This window comes from Trichosurus vulpecula, chromosome 3, assembly GCF_011100635.1.
Source record: "Trichosurus vulpecula isolate mTriVul1 chromosome 3, mTriVul1.pri, whole genome shotgun sequence".
Classification (NCBI taxonomy): Eukaryota; Metazoa; Chordata; class Mammalia; order Diprotodontia; family Phalangeridae; genus Trichosurus; species Trichosurus vulpecula.
Window position 1 is genome coordinate 334039096 of NC_050575.1, and position 20032 is coordinate 334059127.

The window sequence follows — 20032 nt, forward strand, 5'->3', positions numbered from 1 at the left end:
AGGGAAAGAGCGAAGAAGCTGAAGGTGGACTAGAAGAGGAGGTGGCGGGGGGCGGAGGGAAGGAACTGAGGCGCCAGGAGCAGGGTGTGGGGAGGCGGGGCGGGCGGGTCTGGAGAAACCCGGGAGGCCGAGAGAGGAGGGCGCGCGCCGGCCGGGGCGAGAGCGCGCGGAGAAGTGAGCCGCGGTCTCCCGTAGGGGCTGCCTCACTTGCACCGGCCTTGCGCCTCCCTCAGTCCCCTCCCCCTTTCCCTCCCTCTGTCCTCTTCCTCCTCCTCCTTCTGCAGCTGCTGCTGCAGCCAGACTTCACCAACTCAGACTTATCTAGCTTCACTCTTCATCGCACACACCTTTACTGCCCCGGGCTGGAGGGGAAACTGCACCCTTGCAGGTAAGAGGCCCCTGGGGCGATCGTAGGGCTTTTAATGTTTAGGTAGCGCAGGAGCAGCGACAAAGCGCAACAGTCCGTGTATGCAAAAGTTCATAAGTGGGTCCTGGTGAGAAACTGAGACTTGCGCTTCGGGAACGTGGGAGCGACTCTGCTGGCACACGGGTCTGCGTATGTCTCTGCACCAGTTAAAACTTTAGGTAGCAGGTGTGTACACGCGTGTGCGTGAGTGTGTGTGGTGTCTATGTGTGTATCTGTGTGTTTAGAGGTAGGTGATATTTCAGAATATGTGTCCATACATCGGAATGCATATAAGCTCGTATTTGCATCAATGGGCTTTTTCTTCGTTCAATTTATGTGTGCAGGTAAGTCAGCAAGTTTGCGTGGATGTAAATACGATTTTGTATGTTTCAGATTGCTTGCCTGTGTATGTGCTTGTAGGTATGTATGTGGATCAGCGTGGAGTGTGTGCTCTAAGCCAAATCTCGAGTCCTTCAAAACTGAGTTACTTAAAAGTAGGAGCGCTTAGTTCTGCAGCTCTGTCTCCTGGAGTTAGGTAGGCTCCTCAAAGAAGCTGGAAAACACCTCCATGCCCGCCCAGACCACAGCCAGCCGCGCCCCCAACGTTCCCAACCCCCAACCCTGGCTACCCTGCAACGCCTTTCTCTGTGCCCTCTGCCTGGAGGCTGTTCAACCTCCCAGGTCGTACGGGGGGGAGGGGGGGGACGATGAAAAAGGGAGCCAACCACTCCAGGTTACTTATCTTCATTGCGTGGGATTGTAAGGCTATACCACTGTTAGCTGGGAACCTCTATGGAAGCTCCAATAGGAGAACTTGTGCGGGGGAGGAGAGAGCTGCCAGGAGAGGACTACCGAGATGGGTGGGTAACGAGTAGGGAGAGGGAGGAAAAAAAATGCTTAGGAGATCTCTACAAAAATCCCGAACTAAGGAAATATGAGGGTTTTTTTCCTCGGGGACTTTGCTGGTCTTTGCAACCGGTTATCAGAAAGATAGCGAAAAGCCTCAAGAAATCTGAAGTTGTGTTAAAAAAAAAAAACCCACACATGACTCCTCTCTCCAAAAGACTAGTAATGAACGTACATTATCTCTTTTGAAATAGATTGTGGTTAATTCTCCCTCTAGGTGTGATATCCAATGTATATATAAGAACATCTTTATTGCTTTGGGACTTTGTATATGTAGATCTGTCTGCCAGGTGATGTACACTGCACGGTGTCCAAGGGGTTTCTGCTGCTTTTTTGCTACCTTTAGTGCCTAGTTTGGCAAAGGGGAAGGGTGGGATAGGGACCGATGAGAAAGTGAATTCTTAGTACAGGATGGTAGACAGCTTCTCCTGCCCTCTATTCTCCTTCAGAAGTTACATTACGACTCATGTCTTGTCCTTTCAATCAGCAAAGATATTAAAAATCCATTTGTCTTGTGTTTCCTCTGAGATTCAGGATGTTGAAAATACTCTTCCTGACCACTTTGACTCTTGCTCTTGTAAGGTCCCAGGAGACCGAGGAGACCATCACATACACGGTAAGGTTTGATGGAATTTGAGATAACTTCAGTTTATAGAGATTCTGTGACACTAGAGAAACTACCTACCTCTGGCAGCAGATGTGGGATTATACCCAGTGGTCTTTACCATGATGTGTGTAATAATTAAGCAATACTACAGCATCAGAGCAGACCTTTCAAAAGTTTATTACATCATGAACTGAGATAAGAACCAAAAATATGTTAGCCAAGGCAAGAAAAAAACTGATTTATAAACAAAAATGAAAGATATTTATACATCCTAGACATATTTATTAAATCAGAAAAAACCTGAAAGGGTAAGTAGGCAGTCATACACTAACTGATAAAGCCAAAAACTTAGTCACAGGTTGCTCCCAATTAAAACCTAAGTTAAGTACATAGAACATTACAGAAGTACCTTAGACCATGTGTACATCTAACTGGCATTTCTCAGATGAAGGGACACTAGTTTATTAAATGTCTTAAGAGCTATGTGTGTTTAATAATGCTGACAGCAAAGTCAAATGTTTTCATGCATTTAAAGTCCCCCATTAGTGAGAGACTTTACTCGTGTTAGTCAAAATCTAGTGTTGGGTAAAAAATTGTCTTAAAATGTACTTTGTGGAAATAGGTTATATGAAATTTTTATTAGAATACATAAAATTTCCAATAGTTCTTTGAGAAAATAATTGTATAGTTATGACCAATGGTTAATAAAATATTGGAAATATCTTCTCACTCCTCCCATTGCCGGGAATTGATGTGGTAAGAACAGAGGAGGGTCGGGACTGCCTCACTTCCGGTAAGTTTTTCACCCTGCTTGTGTTTTCTGCTTTCTAATAATCAGTGTTATGAGGAGAATACTAACATTTGCCCTGGCTTAAAATGTTCAAAACAACAGTTGATCCCAATTTGCAAATTTAGTAAGTTCTCTCCAATTACTGTGGAAATTTTAAAAAATTTTCTTGAAAGTAAGTGTATTACTGATAATAAACATCATCTCACTTTTGCAATACCATTTAATCCTCAAAATGCTAATTTTATCTGGCAAGATGTGTTTGTGTTATTAAGGCTAATTATAATGAAATACAATTTACTATAAATGATTTATTAATTTAATGATCAGATGATGATTTCTTCCTCTCCTGGGACTAAGCCAGGTCAGAGAAATACTAAATTAGTGCATCTCCTTTTTTTTAATCTCTAGGCTTAATGTTCACTTATTAATTCAGCCCAAAGTCACTCTTTCAGAAAGCTAAAATTAAATTTGCTTCCCCTTTATCCAATTATTTAATAAAAGACTGTTGCTTTAATAAATTACTTAACATAAACTAAAGAATGAATTAATCTTGTAAGTGAATATTTATCATTCACTTATACTGCCTTATACCTCACTTTACTAATCACCTAAAACTTTTTCAACCTTAGCAGTCATATCTGTGGATTTCCTAAGAGTACATAATTTCACGTTCTTGATTTAGAATCCACTATTCATACATAATAAAGACTTCCTAAGTGCAACAATACCCTTGTTGTACTAAGCCTATACCTGTTCTGACAGTATGTTTATGGCTCACATTAATACTAGATTTAGTTTGGTATATGCTTAATATCAGCTCTACATAAAACATATTAGTGCTAAGTACCTAAAACTAATTGGGAAAGCATTTTCAATTCTCATATCTATTACTTGAGTAAATCAGTTTTCTCTCATTAAGAGGATACATAACAAAGGATTTCTCCTTGTCTGACAAACATCCCTGTGTTACCCATCCATACTATGACCACATTTCATTAAGCAGTTATGTTAGCCACTACTGGAGAATGGTGGAGTGGGAGAACAACCTTCATGCCCCTTGTACAGATAATGTAACACAGTGTACATGGTAAGGCAAGGCAGTAATCAATCTCAGATTAATTAAGAGAAGATTGAAGATTGGTTTTGATCTGGTTCTTGAATGGAGTGAATGAAAGAAATTGGCAGAGAAATGAGTTAATTTTAGGGAATAGCATGAGCAATGGTGTGAAAATAGGAAGATCCAAAATGTGCAAGAAATAATGAAGAAATCAGAATAGCTCATGTAGAATATTAAAGATAGCAGCGCAAGGAAGTTGAACAGGATGGAATGGGTTAGACTGGAAGGAGTGGATTCAATGGTAAATTGAGATGGCAGTTCACAAGTTTTCTGGGCAGAGAGGTGATTTGGGGAAGAGTGTTTAAGAACTATTATAGTTCTATACTGGCAAGTATACAAAGGGTTGTTGTTGTTGAGTCATTTCAGTCGTGTCGACATTTGAGCTTTTCTTGGCAAAGATATTAGAGTAGCTTGCCATTTCCTTCTCCAGCTTATTTTACAGATGAGGAAACGGAGGCAAAACAGAGTAAGTCACTTGCCCAGAGTCATACAGTGGGTAAGTGTCTGAGGCTGGATTTGAACTCGTGAAGATGAGTCTTCCTGATTCCAAGCGCAGCGCTCTATCCACAATGCCACCTAGCACCCCATATAAAGGATAATAATTTTAAATTTTGCTCAGTGCTTTACATGTTATCTCATTTGAGCCCCATGACCCTGGGAAATAGGAGATAGGGTTACAGACTAGGAGTCTGTTGACATAATCTGGGGTCCAGGCATGAAGGCTCATGACTAATGTGATGATTATAGAATGGAACATATTTGAATAGGAGACAATGATGTAAAGAAATTAGCAGAACTGGGTGAGTAGTGAGGAATTTGGCATTCAAGGAATAAAAATGAATTCACTGACAAAGTGGGAAAGGAAGACAGGTTTGGAATGTCAGATGATATGGTTAGTTTTCACGTTATTAAGCTAACAGTATTAGCAGGATATCCATCTGTAGGATATCTGACCACAGATGACTACAGATATAAATGGAGAGATGATGAAAAGTTGAGTTTGTTGATAAAGATTTAGAAGCAATTTAATAAAAATGATCATTAAAGGCATAAGAGTAGATGAGCTCTCTGAGACTATAAATCTAGAGGAAAAAAAAACAGAAAAAATGAACTTTGGGGGAATTTCCACAGTGGCAGAAAGAAAATCAGCAAAAAAGTGAAAAAATTAGGAGGAGATCTGAGTCATATTGGTCAAATGAAGAAACTCTAAGAAAGTGGTCAGTAGAGCTGAAACAACAGATAAATCAAGGATTGGAACTGAAAAGAGATAGTTAAATTTGACTAATAAAAGGTGTGCCCAATTTGCATGCTTACCTGACTTCTTCCCAGAGAGTTAGATAGTACTCAAACACCCATCTCATGAAAGGTCCATGACAGAAAAACACATAGATTGTCACTACAACATAAAAATGATGCTTCAGAATGTTTTAAGGGAAAGTATGCATTAATTAACTGTTTTATGGACTCCCTTTTGATGTCTTATACACAGCAATGTACAGATGGATATGAATGGGATCCTATAGGCAGCAATGCAAAGGTAAATAAATTCTAAAAGCTTTATATTTTAACTTAACCATTTTTTATTTCATGAGCAATTTATTTCTATACATTTACTATTGTGAAAAAGTATGATATGCACCGAAAAGTGCCCTACTTGTAAGAAACATTTACCCCACTAAGAATATTCCTCACTTATATTATTACTGACTACAGATATTGATGAATGCGAAATTGTCCCAGATGCCTGCAAAGGAGGAATGAAATGTGTAAACCACTTTGGTGGATACCTCTGCTTACCTAGAACAGCTCAAATTATTGTCAATAATGAGCCATCACAGCCTGAAAGAGCCCCAGAAGCACCTACAGGTCGAAATAATTTGTCATTCGAAGGACCCCAGCTGACCCACAACGCGTGAACTCCCATCCTCCTCATCAGATTCAGTGTGTGGCAGGGTATGAACCAAGTGAGCAGAACGTGTGCCAAGGTAAGTGGATTCTCTTTTAAACATTAAAGTGCTTATTTTGTCATCACTTTATGATGAGACTGGGTCATAGAGACACCTGTTTTCTTAGTGGGTATCTATCCATCTGGAATTTGAAATAGTGTCATTCAACGGAGTGTCACTCTTATGCTTTTAAGATGTTTAGTTTTTTTTCAAACTAGCCACTAACTTATTTCCTTTCTGGGATTCAAGGACCAGAACTATGTTCCATGCTGCCATTGAATGATCTCCTCTAGCCCACCCACATTTATCATGTATTTTAAAACTTGATTTGACCACATTTCATTTGCACCACTGGTACTGTCTTCTGCCTTTTGTTTGGTTTTATAAAGAGTACTCATCTCTGTGTCACTGCGGCAGCTGTGTCACTGTGGCAAAAACAGTAAAGTTAAACTTACAAAGTTGATTAAGAATCTGGTGTTTGAAGAGATATAAGCTACTCACCAAATAGCAAGACTGTAGTGAGGGATTTTTGTGTCCACTTCTCTGTCTCCCTTCCTAAGAATAGCCCATTTAACTTACCACAAACCAATTGTTGCCCATCTGAGCAGTACCTTGGAGACAGGCTGTTCCAACAGACATTATCCCTCATTGTATAAGAAATGATAGGAGCATGACCAAAGTTAGGGCAAGCAGGAGAGTATATAACTACAAAGATCATGTCATCCATAGCAATCTAGGTCTCCATACATGGATCTGCCCTTTGACTTAGTGACACTGTATAATTCATTTCCCTTCTTTACCAACATGGGCCCAGGAGGACAGTCATTCATAGTAAGGTAAAATATTGCAGCCCTTGAGAGAGAGCACACGCTTTGCATTGGTCCTAAATATGAAAGGGAGAATACAGCCATGGTATTCAGTATTCTCAGACCTATCCCCCTGGAGCTATCTATGAGATTGTTTCTCATGCAATAGTGTTTGGTCATTATGACTATTTAATGTATATATCCTCCTCAAAGATACTGCAATTTGGAATGCCCCATTCAGTGAAGGATCAACATCTGTGAAATCCATCATATTCTGCCTTTTTTTATTCTAAGTACTCCCACATCATGTACTGACTAGGAACAGGATTGTGTCACTTTTCAGAGGATTCTTCATATTAGCATCTGTTTTTTGTTACTTCCATGAGTCAGTATTTAAATATTGATGATGAATTCTTAAACATCTGCATAATGTCCAGTGTATTTAATTCAAAGATTATGTCACATGGGATGGAAATTAATCTGATGATGCTGATAATGTACGTTATAGTGAAGTCTGACAAAGTGTGTTGAGTTTGTTGCAAATATATCAACTTTCTATTCTATTATTTAAACACATAAATTGGTAAGCTGGTGTGTTTTTTATGTAGAATTTGCTATAATTTTTTTCAAAGAGTATAACTCACTTTTAAAAGTGCTGATTATTTTCAGTGCCTTGATTTTAGGTATGTTTGTATCACACTGTCAACCATAGTTAAAAAAATAGTGTAATTTCCCAGAGCTGTATACAATCACTCATTCCAACTGGTACCATTGGTAAGTGATCTACAAGGTACCTAAAGGTTAGAACAAGGCCTAGAGTCGAAAAGAAAGAAAAGGGACAGATATGTAGTTATAATTAAGCATTCCTAGTACTAAAACTAATTCAGATGCTTATTCATTGGTTATACTGTAAGGTCACCATTTTTCATTATTGATGAGAATATATCTAAATCATATTTTCTTTTCATTGAAAAATTTAAGAGTACTAAAAATTAGTCTGAACTACTTGATAATACCAAAAAAACCCACAATACTTAGTTTGGGGAAAACTTAATTTGTAAGTTAGAATCATTAAATACTTCACATATAGCATGAACCAATAAATAACTGTTGATTAACTGAGTGCACACTAGTAACCTCCAAATCAAAAAGATTTTCTCTCTAATCCATCTTGTAAAAAAAATGTGATGGGGTCTGTATAACTTTCAAGCAAGGTTAAAAGTCTTTTGGATGACTTAAGGCACAAGCTGGATTTCTTCCTACTTTATAGTTTTGCAAACTTCTATAAATGTGGATTTACTTAATTGTTGTTAAAAGGAGAGTATTTCATATGATAACAACTGGCTAATCTGTCAAGGGAATCTGACTAACTTAAGAATAGTCACACTTAGGCTTGTCTTATTATTTAATCAAACGTGCAGTCCAGCTTCTTCTAATTGCCTACAGATGTATGACATTCGCATTCCAGTCCAGCAGCACTAATAATATTTATACCCAATGTGACGTGTGGTGGAGACCTCTGTTTAAAACAATAGTGCACTCTGAGGACCTATATTACTGACATCATATTGGAGTTTGAAGAGCCTTCTGCTTTAATAAAGATGCCCACTCCTTTTAAGTATTGTCTGGTCGTGCTGGTAATGCAAACACATTTACCATGAGCTGCCGCCTTCAAATAAATAAATGAATGAATGCCTAAAGATGAGTCACACTGGCACTAAACGTATCTCTCATTTCTCCCCACAGATTTTTCAACAGGTGGAGTTCATTGGCAGATAATGTTTTAAAACTGAGACTATTTTATAACTTATTTGCTGATAAGTCCATACTAGCTTCCTACTTAAATAAATTTTTCATTATACTTTAGCTACCAATTTTAAACAAGGTTTTATTAATGTAAAACAGATAATTGTATTTACATGCTTTTTGATAACTACTTAGAGATACTTTTTATTTAGTCATCAATGTTTCTACTGACAGTTATCAGTTGAATGAAAAACAGTCTTACAAAAATCTGAATATATAGTGAAATAAACACTATACATTTCTGCAATATTTATTTTTCCATTTTTTTTAGTTTTCATGGGAAACAAAAGAATTTTAACAGTGTAATATGTGACTTACAATTCTCAGTGGCTTGTTGGGCAAACTTGCACTACAAGAGTGTCCAGTAGCAACCCACAGAAAGATTTTCCAAGGGAAGAAGCTGTGTACATATAAAGTAGATGAAATTTACTGTTACTACAAATTAGACTTCTAACATGTAAATGACCTTTTACCAAATTAATTTTATATCATCATAACAATAGCTAGCATATATATGCATATGTATGTATATATACATGTATATGCGTGTGTGTGTGTGTCGCTTGAAGCTTCATCAAGCACCTTCAAATATCTCATTTATCCTCACAACACTAAGAGGTAGGTGCTATTATTATCCCTGTTTTACAGATGAGGAAACTGTGGCAAACAAGTTAAGTGACTTGCCTAGGATCACATAGCTTCTAAGTGCTTGAGCCTGGGTTTAAACTCAGGTCTTCCTGATTCCAGGTCCAGTACTCTATGGACTGCCCCACCTAGATGTTTTATGCCACCAATGCATCAAAATGTAAAGGAAAACTATCAGTTATACTGGTTTTGCTCTGTATCTAAGTCTTATTGCATTCTCAACATTTTTATAATATAAGAATCATATAATCTCAATATACTCCTTCAGTTTAACTGAAAATACCAGTTAAGACTAGGAAGGATTTCTGTTCTCAGTCACTTTTTCTGTTACTCATAACTTTTCAAAAGATGAAGACTTGATTGTGAAAATGAAACAAATTATCAAACCCCTGACCAGTGGGAGAAAAATAGATTCTGACCAGGGCAGGGGCAGGAGGAGGAATGGAGGAATAGATAGATAGATAGATAGATAGATAGATAGATAGATAGATCTATATGTTTTATATATTTCCTTTACCTAATGATTTAGTTAAGAGAAACAAATGTTAATGCAGTAGTTAATTAATCCAATCCTAAATTTTGTTCCTATATACAAGCAGCTTTTGAAAAGAAAGATTGTATCCTTAGATTCATGAAAATAGGGTTGAGCCCTGGCACTGTCACTTGGGAGGGCAAGCCCGAGTGGGGCACTGCTGCCAATGGCCTTGGGCAGCATGAGGCCACCTGGAGAGTGAAGAATAAATGAACCCTGAAAGGCAAAGAGGGAGAGAGCCAAAGACAACCTTACCTTAGCCACAGTTTTGCCTAAGGTTGGCCTTACTGAAACCGTTTTTCAGGGCTTCAAACATTAGTCATCAACTATCCACAGCGATTAGGGGCCCCTCTGATCACCTAATAGCCTAGGCGCTCCCGGGCTTAACCTCTCCAAATGTGGATGCCATGTGGCTAGAGACTAGGTGCCCACATTGCCTCATTTTGGCACCAGCCAGCCCTCAACCTGAATGACTGTGCCATTACTGAGTTCTGGGTTTCCTTAAATCCCAGAGCCCTGGGAGTGAGTAGACTGCAGTAGTTTCTTGCCAGTCTTAAACCCCACCCCACATCTTTCCCTGTTTTCCATGAGTAAATGTCAATTGAAATGTCTTGAAGAGGATTTGTCTTGAAGAAAATTTACTAGAAAGCACTATGATGGAGGAAGTCAGTCAACAAGCATTTATTAATCCCTTACTGTATGCCAGGCACTGTGCTAAGCATAGCAAATACAAGCTGAAAGACAGACAGTCCTTGCCCTCAAGGAGCTTACATTTTAATGGGAGAAGACAACATTAAAAGAAAGCTGAAAGCTGACATGGGGGGGTGGTAGAAATCTTGGAGTAAGTGCTTACCAAAAAAAGAAGGGACTTTTTTTTTGAGGGACCACAATGCTACTTGATAGGGTGACGGATTCACCCTAGGGCCATTTCCTCTCACTTGCACTTCCCTAGTCAGACCTTCCATGGAATTCCTCATCCAGACACTTAGAGAGGACCCTTCTTGTCCCACTTCCCCATTCCTCAGAGGATCTTCACACTTGTGTAGCAACTCTCATCTTGACATCCTATGCCCTTTCTCTCTCCTAATTGGTCTTCTAAACCAAATTCAATAAGTTGGATCTTCCTCTATTTCACCTAGTTCATCCCCTAATGTATAGCTGTCACCACTTCCACCTATGACATTCAGTCTAAGACTATGTGGCCCTGGACCAGACCTGGCCTCTCTGGATCTGGTTGTCCTTGTCCATATGTCATGGTTCTCACCTTCTCTTGGTAGCTAGTTCATTGGATCCTTACATCATACAATTAAATTCAGAAGGGATTGTAGAGGTCATCTAGATCAACTTCATTTTCCATATGAGGAAACTAGGGCACAGAGAGATAAATTGACTTCTAAATTACTATTCTTAGGTGGCCCCACCTCTCTCACATGCAGTATTGATTGTGGCAGATAACTGAATAATTTTTCTTGTTCTCAGCTAAAATATTTGCTTTTTCTCACACCTGGACAATGAGTCATTAATTGTACTTGAATCCCTCCCCATTTCATACTAAATATTTTTATAGTCTATGTATGAAAATTGAATAATCATAGAGCTATAACAACTTTTCTTATGCCCAAAACCCTCAGCTCTCCTTTAACTAAGTGGATCATTTAACCACACTAAGCATTTAGATCTAATGATGTTAGAACTGTCCTGGAGTTCTACCTAGAAACTCTCAAAGCCTTTGTGTAGACTTCTGTTACTCCTGGGGCAGCATGGCACTGAGACTCTTATTAGCTATGTTACCCTGAACAAGTCCTTAACCTCTCTCTGCCACAGTTTCCTCAACTATAAAAGAATGGGGGTGGACTTGTGCAAGTGAAGTGGGACTTTTGCTGTTTTTTTTTCTTTTGGAGTGTTCCTCAGCACTAAGGCAGTCAAGTGCCTTTGATTGAGTCTTGCCTTTGTTTGAATCAAGAGTCTTTGATTGAATCAAGAGTCCTTGATTGGAAACAGTACATATACTCTGAGGTTAGCATTTTGCGTTGGGGCTCATTCATTGGAATTGAAATTGGTTCGTGTGATTTGGCCAGACCAGACTCTGGGTAGCCATTAAGGAGTCCCCTGCCCTGCTCTGGCTTTGAAAACCCAGATGTTGGTGCTTCTCTGTCTGGTAACTATATGTATTGCTATGGTCAGACAGTTAGAAGCCTGTCTGTTGATTTGTGTTATTTTCACTGTTTATAATTTCTGTTTGTATCAGCTCTGAAGTTCAGGGTGCTGACTTTTTCCCCTGAATTAATGTATGTTTAATTAAAGTAAGATTGTTAACCCCTTAAAGTTGCTTTCCTTTAGAAAAGCAGATCAAAGAACTTGTACTAGTAGCCCTCCCGTGTACTGGCATAATTGGCCTTATGCCTCCACAGTAGCTGCAAGTAACATTGTTGTTACAACTTGCTACACTCTAAGCACCCTTCTAGTTCTAAATCTATGGTTCTGATCCTAAAAACAGTAGTATCTCTTAACTGCCTAATCAATGGGAAAATCCATACCAAATATACTTATTGCACGGTCCTGACTGACAGAGAGGTCAAAAAGCAAAATGAACATCTACTCAAAGTTTCTACCTTTATCAAGGAATTGCTAGTTATGTGAATTCCAGATAGATCGGTTATTCTTATAGACTATACACACAGGGCTTCAGTGAAAAAAGGAAAGCAACAGAAGTCTTAAGAGAGATTCTGGGTTGTGTAATTCAGTATTTATCAACATTATGATCCCAGACAGGTTTCTTTGGACTAGTCTAACACTCAGGTCAATCAATCAGTAAATCAACAAGCATTTGTTAAGCACCTACTATGTGTCAGGCACGCTGGTGGGTGCTAGTTTTATAAATACAAAAATGAAAGCCACATAAAAGTATGGTTTCTTATTCTTTTCAACTTTGTTTTCCTTTTAAAAGAACAAAAACAAGCATTTAGACACCAAAAAAAATTGCTTTTGTTGTTGTTTTTCAGTAGTTTCAGTCACACCCAATGCTTTATGACCCCACTTGGGAATTTTCTTAGCAAAGATAATGGAATGGTTTGCCATTTCCTTCTCCAGCTCATTTTACAGATGAGGGAACTGAGGCAACAGGATTAAAGTAATTTGTCAAGGGACAGCTAGCTAGTAAGTGTCTGAGGCTGGATTTGAGCTCAGGAAGATGAGTCTTCCTGAACTCAGGTCTGGCACTCTATCCACAGTGCCACTTAGCCACTCCAAAGGGAAGAGAGGGAGGTGGAGCTTATCTAGGGAAATAAGTTACATAAAGTATGGGAGGGTAGAGTAAAAGAGGAATATGTGGAGTAGGTCATTGGTATCAAACTCTGATAGAAACAGGAACCACTAAACCATTCATAAGGATCTGTACTGGCTACATATTGAGCCAGAAAACTACATATTGATGTTATCTTTGTTTTGTTTTGTTTTGTTTTTATTTATTTGTTAAATTTTCCCAATTATATTTTAATCTGATTCTGGCACCCTCGGGAGTGTTATGTGGCTCTCTGGAAGAGTAGCTGATCCGAGGGCCTTTTGTTTCATCAAAGTAAATAGAGACTGGTAAGTTAAAGTACACAATAGCAAATAATATCTCTCCATGTTATGCTGCCCCAAAGAAAAAGGTATGCCTTTTTCTAGGGAATTAGTTTTTGGACTCTTCAAGAAAAAGGTAAAGATTGAGGAATTCTTGGCCTTAGAAATAAGCAGCATTCCTCCCTGATTACACATCCTATTCGTTTTCAAAATTAACACTTCTAATAAGAATACTCATAAAATCTTCCATGTCTTTGCCAGTGTCAGTAAAGCATATAGCCATTCATTATTATCAGGGAAAATAATGGTAAAAAGTTGAAGTCATTTTTTTAAATTAGCATCAGTGATCTGAAACAGCCTTTTGATTTTAATTAATTTATTTTTAATAAATAATAAATTTATAATTATATACTATAACCTATAATATGTAATATATATAAATATAATTTTTTAATGTTTTAAAATAAATAATAATAAATAATTTAATTAAGATATGTCACAAATGAAAATAAACTCAATTCAGCATTTACTCTGTGCCTGGTATGTGCTAGGTACTAGGGATAAAAAAAGACAAAAACGAAATATCCCCTTCCCTCAAGGAGCTTCCATTCTGCCGGGAAGAGGGAAACATGACAACTAGGAGGATTCATAAACCTTTCACAGAAGAGATGACATCAATGGGAAACTGACCTTCAGACAACTAAAATCTACAGATTTTTGCCCCATATTCATTTTATTTATTGGTTTAAAAAACTGAACTACAATAGTAATAACTGAGTATGTAGTAATTTAAAGTTTCAGAGTATTTTCTATACCTTATCTCATTTGACCCTCATAACCACCCTTTGAGCTGATGCTGCAAGTATTACTATAAGGAATCTGTGGCTTGAGGAGCTTAAATGACTTGTCCAAAGACACATATTTAGTGTAGTTATAGTGTAAGAGGAGATTTTAACCCAGGTCTTATCAACTCCAAGCCTGGCTCTCTATCCACTGCACTACACTGCTTCAAGTCATCAGGTTATCTGTCTGCTCATATAAGTTCTTCCTTTCAAGTCTCCATTGAAATAAGTTGCCAGATTAAGTGATAAAGTTCTTTGTTGCCAGTATTCACTTTCTCTTAATACATTTTTATTTCCCTATGAGCCTGCAGTCCAAAAAAAAAAAAGCCTTCTCAAACTTAAATACTTAGATTCTTTTTCCAAACCAGAGAGGGTGTGTCAAAACACAACAAATTCAGGGGAGAGGGGGGACTTAATTTGTACTAGTCTTTGCATCAATCTGAGAACTCATGTTAACTGTCTCCCTAGAGTATGGAACAGGGAAGAATTCCAAGCAAAAGGCACAGTATGGCTGTTCTGAACAATTTTCTCTCTCTTCCTAAGTTAGTTCTTCATGTTTGGCTGAAAGTGTTATAAATTCACAGAACATCAGAAGTACTGTTTATAAATCTACATAGAAGAGATTCTGTGGCCAAAATCGAAGTGATTTTTAGTATCTATCACTTCTCATTATATTTGCTACTATTCTCCTTCTCCAGGTCATATAATCAAAACTGATTAAGGTTCTTTTTTAAAAAAATATAAATAAACTGATTATGAGAGTAGAAATACAAAATATGGCCAAGTTTTTAAATATTAAAGAAAACCAACCTTATGAGAAGCTTGCCTATTAATAGATGAGCCATCTGCAAACTAATATATTATGTCCAGACCCATCAAAGCTTTGATTCAAGGTTTTCTTTAATTAATGGCTTTTTAAAATCTTAAATTCATTAAAATAAACAAACCTTCTTAATTGTTTGAAAGTAAAATCTGCTAATATAATTATTTTAATGCCATTTTTGTTTAAGTGAACTTAATTGTTGGGGGGGAGGGGTTTGAGTACTGAATTAAATTTGTCTATACTTGGCCACTCTAAAGGGACCATTTCAGGCATACAGGATATCTAGCACCTCCTTACATACATGTAAAACTTTCAGGTTGGTATACATGAAAATTTACCTACATTCCCAAAATACACATTCTGATTCATTTATAAAATCCCCAATTAGATGAAAACTGCATTCCCCAAATTTACACACAGTATTCAGTTGGATATTCATTGATTGATGGATTTTTACCATCTGTGACTAGGGTGCAATTTAAAGGCTCAAAAAGCCTAGCCTCTGGTAAGAAGTCTATGATGTTAAGCAGATTATCCTCAGTGATTAAATATTTTATGCTCTCTGGGATCATCTATTATCTTTTGATATTTCCTTTACAGACATAAAGAAAGCTAAAATATTGTTTTGAAAAGGAAAGAAGATCTTAGCCAGCCTTCTATTCTAAAAAGAAAAACTTGAACTAACATGTATGGTTCTTCTTAGCGGTTGAAAAAGTCTCACTTTGACTTCTTTAATTTGCAACTTAAGTTACTTAACAATACAGAAAAGATTTTTTAAATTACAGTGTAACTAAGTAGTTTAGCACACCTGAGGTTATCATTTCCAAATAGCTTTCTACATTGCCTTGCTGTTGATCCACAATAATGTTGTTGTGGTCTAGTTAGCTCCATTCATTTTTGTGGGGAAAATACCAAATTTTGGTAGCATAATTACATAGTATAGCAAAGAACCTTGAAATCAGAAACTATATACTAAGAGGGGGATGGTAAACTCTGTGCTATAATTGAGTAAAATTATAGTATTAACCTCAAAAAAGTATTGAAAACATATAATACAATGTATATTTGGTCTACTAAGGCATTTCAATGCTTTTTGGTTAAGTCTTTCTATACTTAAAAAATCATTAAAGCTTTATGTAGTACAGACTAATTTTATAGAATTAATACTACCAAACATGGAATGTTAAGTTAAAGAGGTCACAATCGTCAGTTCTGAAGTTTTGATGTCATATTTAAAAGTAACTTTTGAGAATTCCTTTTATTTATAATTGTCTTTCACTTTAAAATATTTGTGTTTATTTAGTGATGAAATTGCTATTTAATTGTACATAGAAGCAAGTTTGGGAATTATCACCAAAAGCTTGATGTGAGGAGAGAGAGGGATAGGAAAGACATGAAAAGGATAGCTCTCATTTCTGCACAATTCTCAAAAAACCTACTGTTCTCCTTCTAGCAACCCAACCTTAACTTCAGCTCTAGAAAAAGGAGATCAGAGGCAAACTTCTATCGTCAGTTGGTTTAGGAAAATAAGAGGAAAAGAATATTGGCAGAATCTGCTTATTCATTCTGCTCCTTGGCTCTGAACAGTCAATTAGCACTCCTGTTTTGGTTCTCTGACCTGGCTACTGAGCACTGGCTTTGATTGCCAATAGTCTGACTTCGAAATCTGAGCTACAACCCAGATATTCTCAGAATTTATTAGAAGCATGTAATTAACTCCCTAAATCATGAGAATAATGTTTTGGGATGTAGGCCACAAAAATGGGCATCTAAAAAAACCAGCAAGTTGCTGTCATCTTTCTGTAATCCATGAGCTTTTTTTCATATATCAATGTGACACTAATTACCTGCTATCAATAGGGTTTTCACTTTTTAGTGTTTTTCTAGTCATGTTGATGATTTGTGCAATGGAATTTTTTTCAACCATTCCCCCTTAAGATAAATGACACAAACTTATGAGATGACCTCTGGGACTTAGGAATTCAATTTGTGATTATTCATAGGAAATAGATTTAGAGTTGAAAGAAACCTTGCTACATAGCCCAACACAGTCATTTACAGATGAGGAAACCGAGACCCAGAAAGGTCACACAGGGAGTCTGTGACAGAGCAAGGATTTGAACAAGGTTTTCTGACACCAAATCCAGTAATCTTTCTGTTATACCAAGCAGATTATTCTCAGGAAGGCAGTAGCCTCCAGGTGGAAGTCAAATTCAACCTTGCCTCGATGCACCTTTCAATCTCGTCAGTATACTATATCCAGTTTCAAAGAACAAAAGAGACATCTAGTTAATTATAGTTGACTGTTTACAACTGAGTTGTCAAGCATTTGAAGAGTTTTATTTGCTGTATCATCTGGTCAGTTTAGTTAAAAGATTTATTTTCTAATGATGGAAGATGATTCTTGTTAAAACCAGTTGATACAATCTGTAGAATGGAGTCTCATCACATAATAGTAGCAATGAGAAGCAGATTTAGTAAAAACTGCAAGCCTGAGTAACCTCAGGAATGTGTACTGGTCTTGCTTATTATTACTTTCTCTAGGAGAAGCCTCAATATTTTGTTTTCAGAAATCAACAAGTGGCCCAGCCTATAAAGACTACTCTTGCACTTGCTGAATTATTGGCACAGTTTTTCTTCTTAAAAACCAAAGAGTAAACTGGATTTTTCCCACATGTGCTTGGTTTTGCACAAATGCACAAACATATAATTATATTCTACATCTAAAACTCATCCGTGTGTTTTTGCAGGCAGTAACTATAAATTGAATGCTGAAAAATAGAACTGCTCCAAAATTAGCAGAAGAAATCATGTCATTACAAAACATTAACCACAATTTAACCACAAGTAGCCCTGTAGCATAACCTAAATAAATGATTGCAAACATTTAATAAAGCTGAGGATGAGGAAATTATGTGAAAGGGAGTTGCATTGCACAGATCCTGGTCTTAGCATGGATGGAATTTTGCTGTAGTTTCCATATGGTTACAAATTTAAACTGAGAAGAAACCAATTATCAGGCCATTTAAATCATACCCTGACCAGACTCAGAAGCTTTTGAATAAAATAAAATTAAAGATTGTGTCCTTCTCAAGTAAGTATGCATCTATTAAAGCTGTTGGATGCTACATAATTGGTGATCAAGTTAACTTCCAGAATAAAAAAAATCAACTGATAGGATTGTCATTCACTAATTAATGCAGTATTTCAAGGACACATGATTTTGTCAGTATATAGATTTCCTCCACATGTGCAAATTACAACTCTTCTTTGCCTTGGTATATAATGTTCATGAGATCACAGCATCATAGATTTAGAGCCAGACACCACCTAGTCCAACCACTTCATTGTACAGATGAGGAAGTAAAGCATAGGAAGGTTGAGTTACTTGCCCAAGGCCAGTCAGGTGGTAAGAATTAGAGGCAGAATTTGAATCCAGTTCTTTCTTCCAAGTCCAGTGCTCTGTCTGCTACACCATCATGCCTCACAAGAGTAGGATTTAAGTGGAGGAACTTAATTCAATTAAAGATAAATACTAATGAACTTCTACTAAAGACAGAATGCTATGTTAGGGCTTATGGAAAATACAAAGTATAGATAAAGCCCCTATGCTCAATCTAGTTATGGAAATGGTATAAATACATAAAAAGTTAAACAATAATACAGTAGCTACGTAACAGTTCCATAGAGCAATGCAAGAAATGGCATATGCAAGATGTGATACATTTACACAAACAGACAATAAAAAAAATAATGCTGACTTGTATCTGATAACAGGCTCTATTCCTATTAACCAAAGCATGAATTGGGACAAACAAGGAAAGCTGAGTCTTGAAGGAACTCTAGGGTTCCAAGATGTAGAAGTAGGGAGAGAAGGTAGTCTAGACATGAGGAGGAAGCCTGTGCAAAGACACGGATGGTTTGGAATAGAATGTATGGAGTGAACAGAAAGTAGACTAGAGCATGGGGTGTGTGAGGATGAGTAATATGTAGTCAGCCTAGAAATATAGTCCTGGAGCCAGATTGTGAAGGGTTTTAAATGTTAAATGTTTTGTTTAACATTGGTATTTTATCATAAAGTTTCTCTTTTAGTCTATTGGGGAGTCATTGAAGCTTCTCAAATAGAGGAATGACATGGTTAGATTTCATTTAGAAATACCAGTTGGAAGTTGTGTGGAGGATAAATTGAAGAGGGGAGACTGGAGGGAGGGAGACCAATTAGGAAACTATTGTAATACTCCAAATGAGAAGCCATTAGGGAATGGACTAGAACAGTTGTGATATGACTAGAGGAAAGTGGACAGATGCAAGAAATACCAAGAAGAGCAAAATTGATAAGACTTGGAATCTGATTGGATGTGGGAGGTAGTCACAGTGTCAAGGATGACCCCCACGTTGCCAATATAAGTGACTGGAAGAATGATGGGTGACCTTGGCAAATCAGGAAGATTCAGAGGAAAGGTGAGTTTAGTAGGAAAGATAATGAGTTCTATTTTGGACATACTGAGTTTGGGATGCCTTTGGGACATGCAGTTGGACAATCCAGCAAATAGTTGGAGTTGTAGGAATGGAAATTAAGAGAGAGATTGGGACTTAATGTGTAAATTTGGGGCATATCTGCAAAGAAGGAATTGAATCCATGGGTGCTGATGAAATCATTGTTGGGGGGGAGCATAAAGGGAAGAGGCCTCAGGGAAGAGTCCGGAGATGCACATTTGCAGAGAGGATGTGACATGAATGATAAACCCAGAAAAGAGGCCAAGAAGGATCAGTCTGACAGGCAGAAAGAGAATCATCATATCAGAACAGTGTTACAAAAACCAGGTGAGAAGAGTATGTCCAGAAGTGATAGTCAACAGTATCAAATGCTGTAGAGAAAGAGATAATGGATAATATTACTAATTAATTCTGTTTGGAAGAACTGTCTTGCTTCAACCCACACACCCAGTTCTCTGAAAAGACTATTCAGTAATAAGGCCTTCAACAAAATTCAACTTTCCTAGTCTTGTAGTATTATTTAAGTATGTCTTTTATTATAATCATTATTATTTCAGCATACAGGGGCTTTTCTATAGATATCGTTGTGTGAGGTATATCTCCTCTGAATCTATGGCCCCATTCAGATTGGTTATGTTGTGTCTTTTCATGAGCAGCTTAGTTCAAGACCTGGTATCAAAAGATCCCTGATCTCAGAATCTGTCCAGAAAGAAAAAATCCAGGATAAGCTTTTAGAAAATATTTTAGA

General features: G+C 37.4%; 1 protein-coding gene across 1 annotated transcript in view; it reads left to right on the forward strand.

Annotated features, from left to right (window-relative positions):
* Window positions 1–264: 264 nt before the first annotated feature.
* The window catches only part of EFEMP1 (EGF containing fibulin extracellular matrix protein 1), a 72535-nt gene continuing 52767 nt past the window's right edge, over window positions 265–20032 (forward strand). The window contains 6 exon segments of the mRNA XM_036749522.1: window positions 265–388; window positions 1841–1928; window positions 5316–5343; window positions 5346–5363; window positions 5540–5698; window positions 5701–5811. Of these exon segments, the coding sequence (XP_036605417.1) occupies window positions 1848–1928; window positions 5316–5343; window positions 5346–5363; window positions 5540–5698; window positions 5701–5811 (397 nt within the window). The 5' untranslated portion in view covers window positions 265–388; window positions 1841–1847.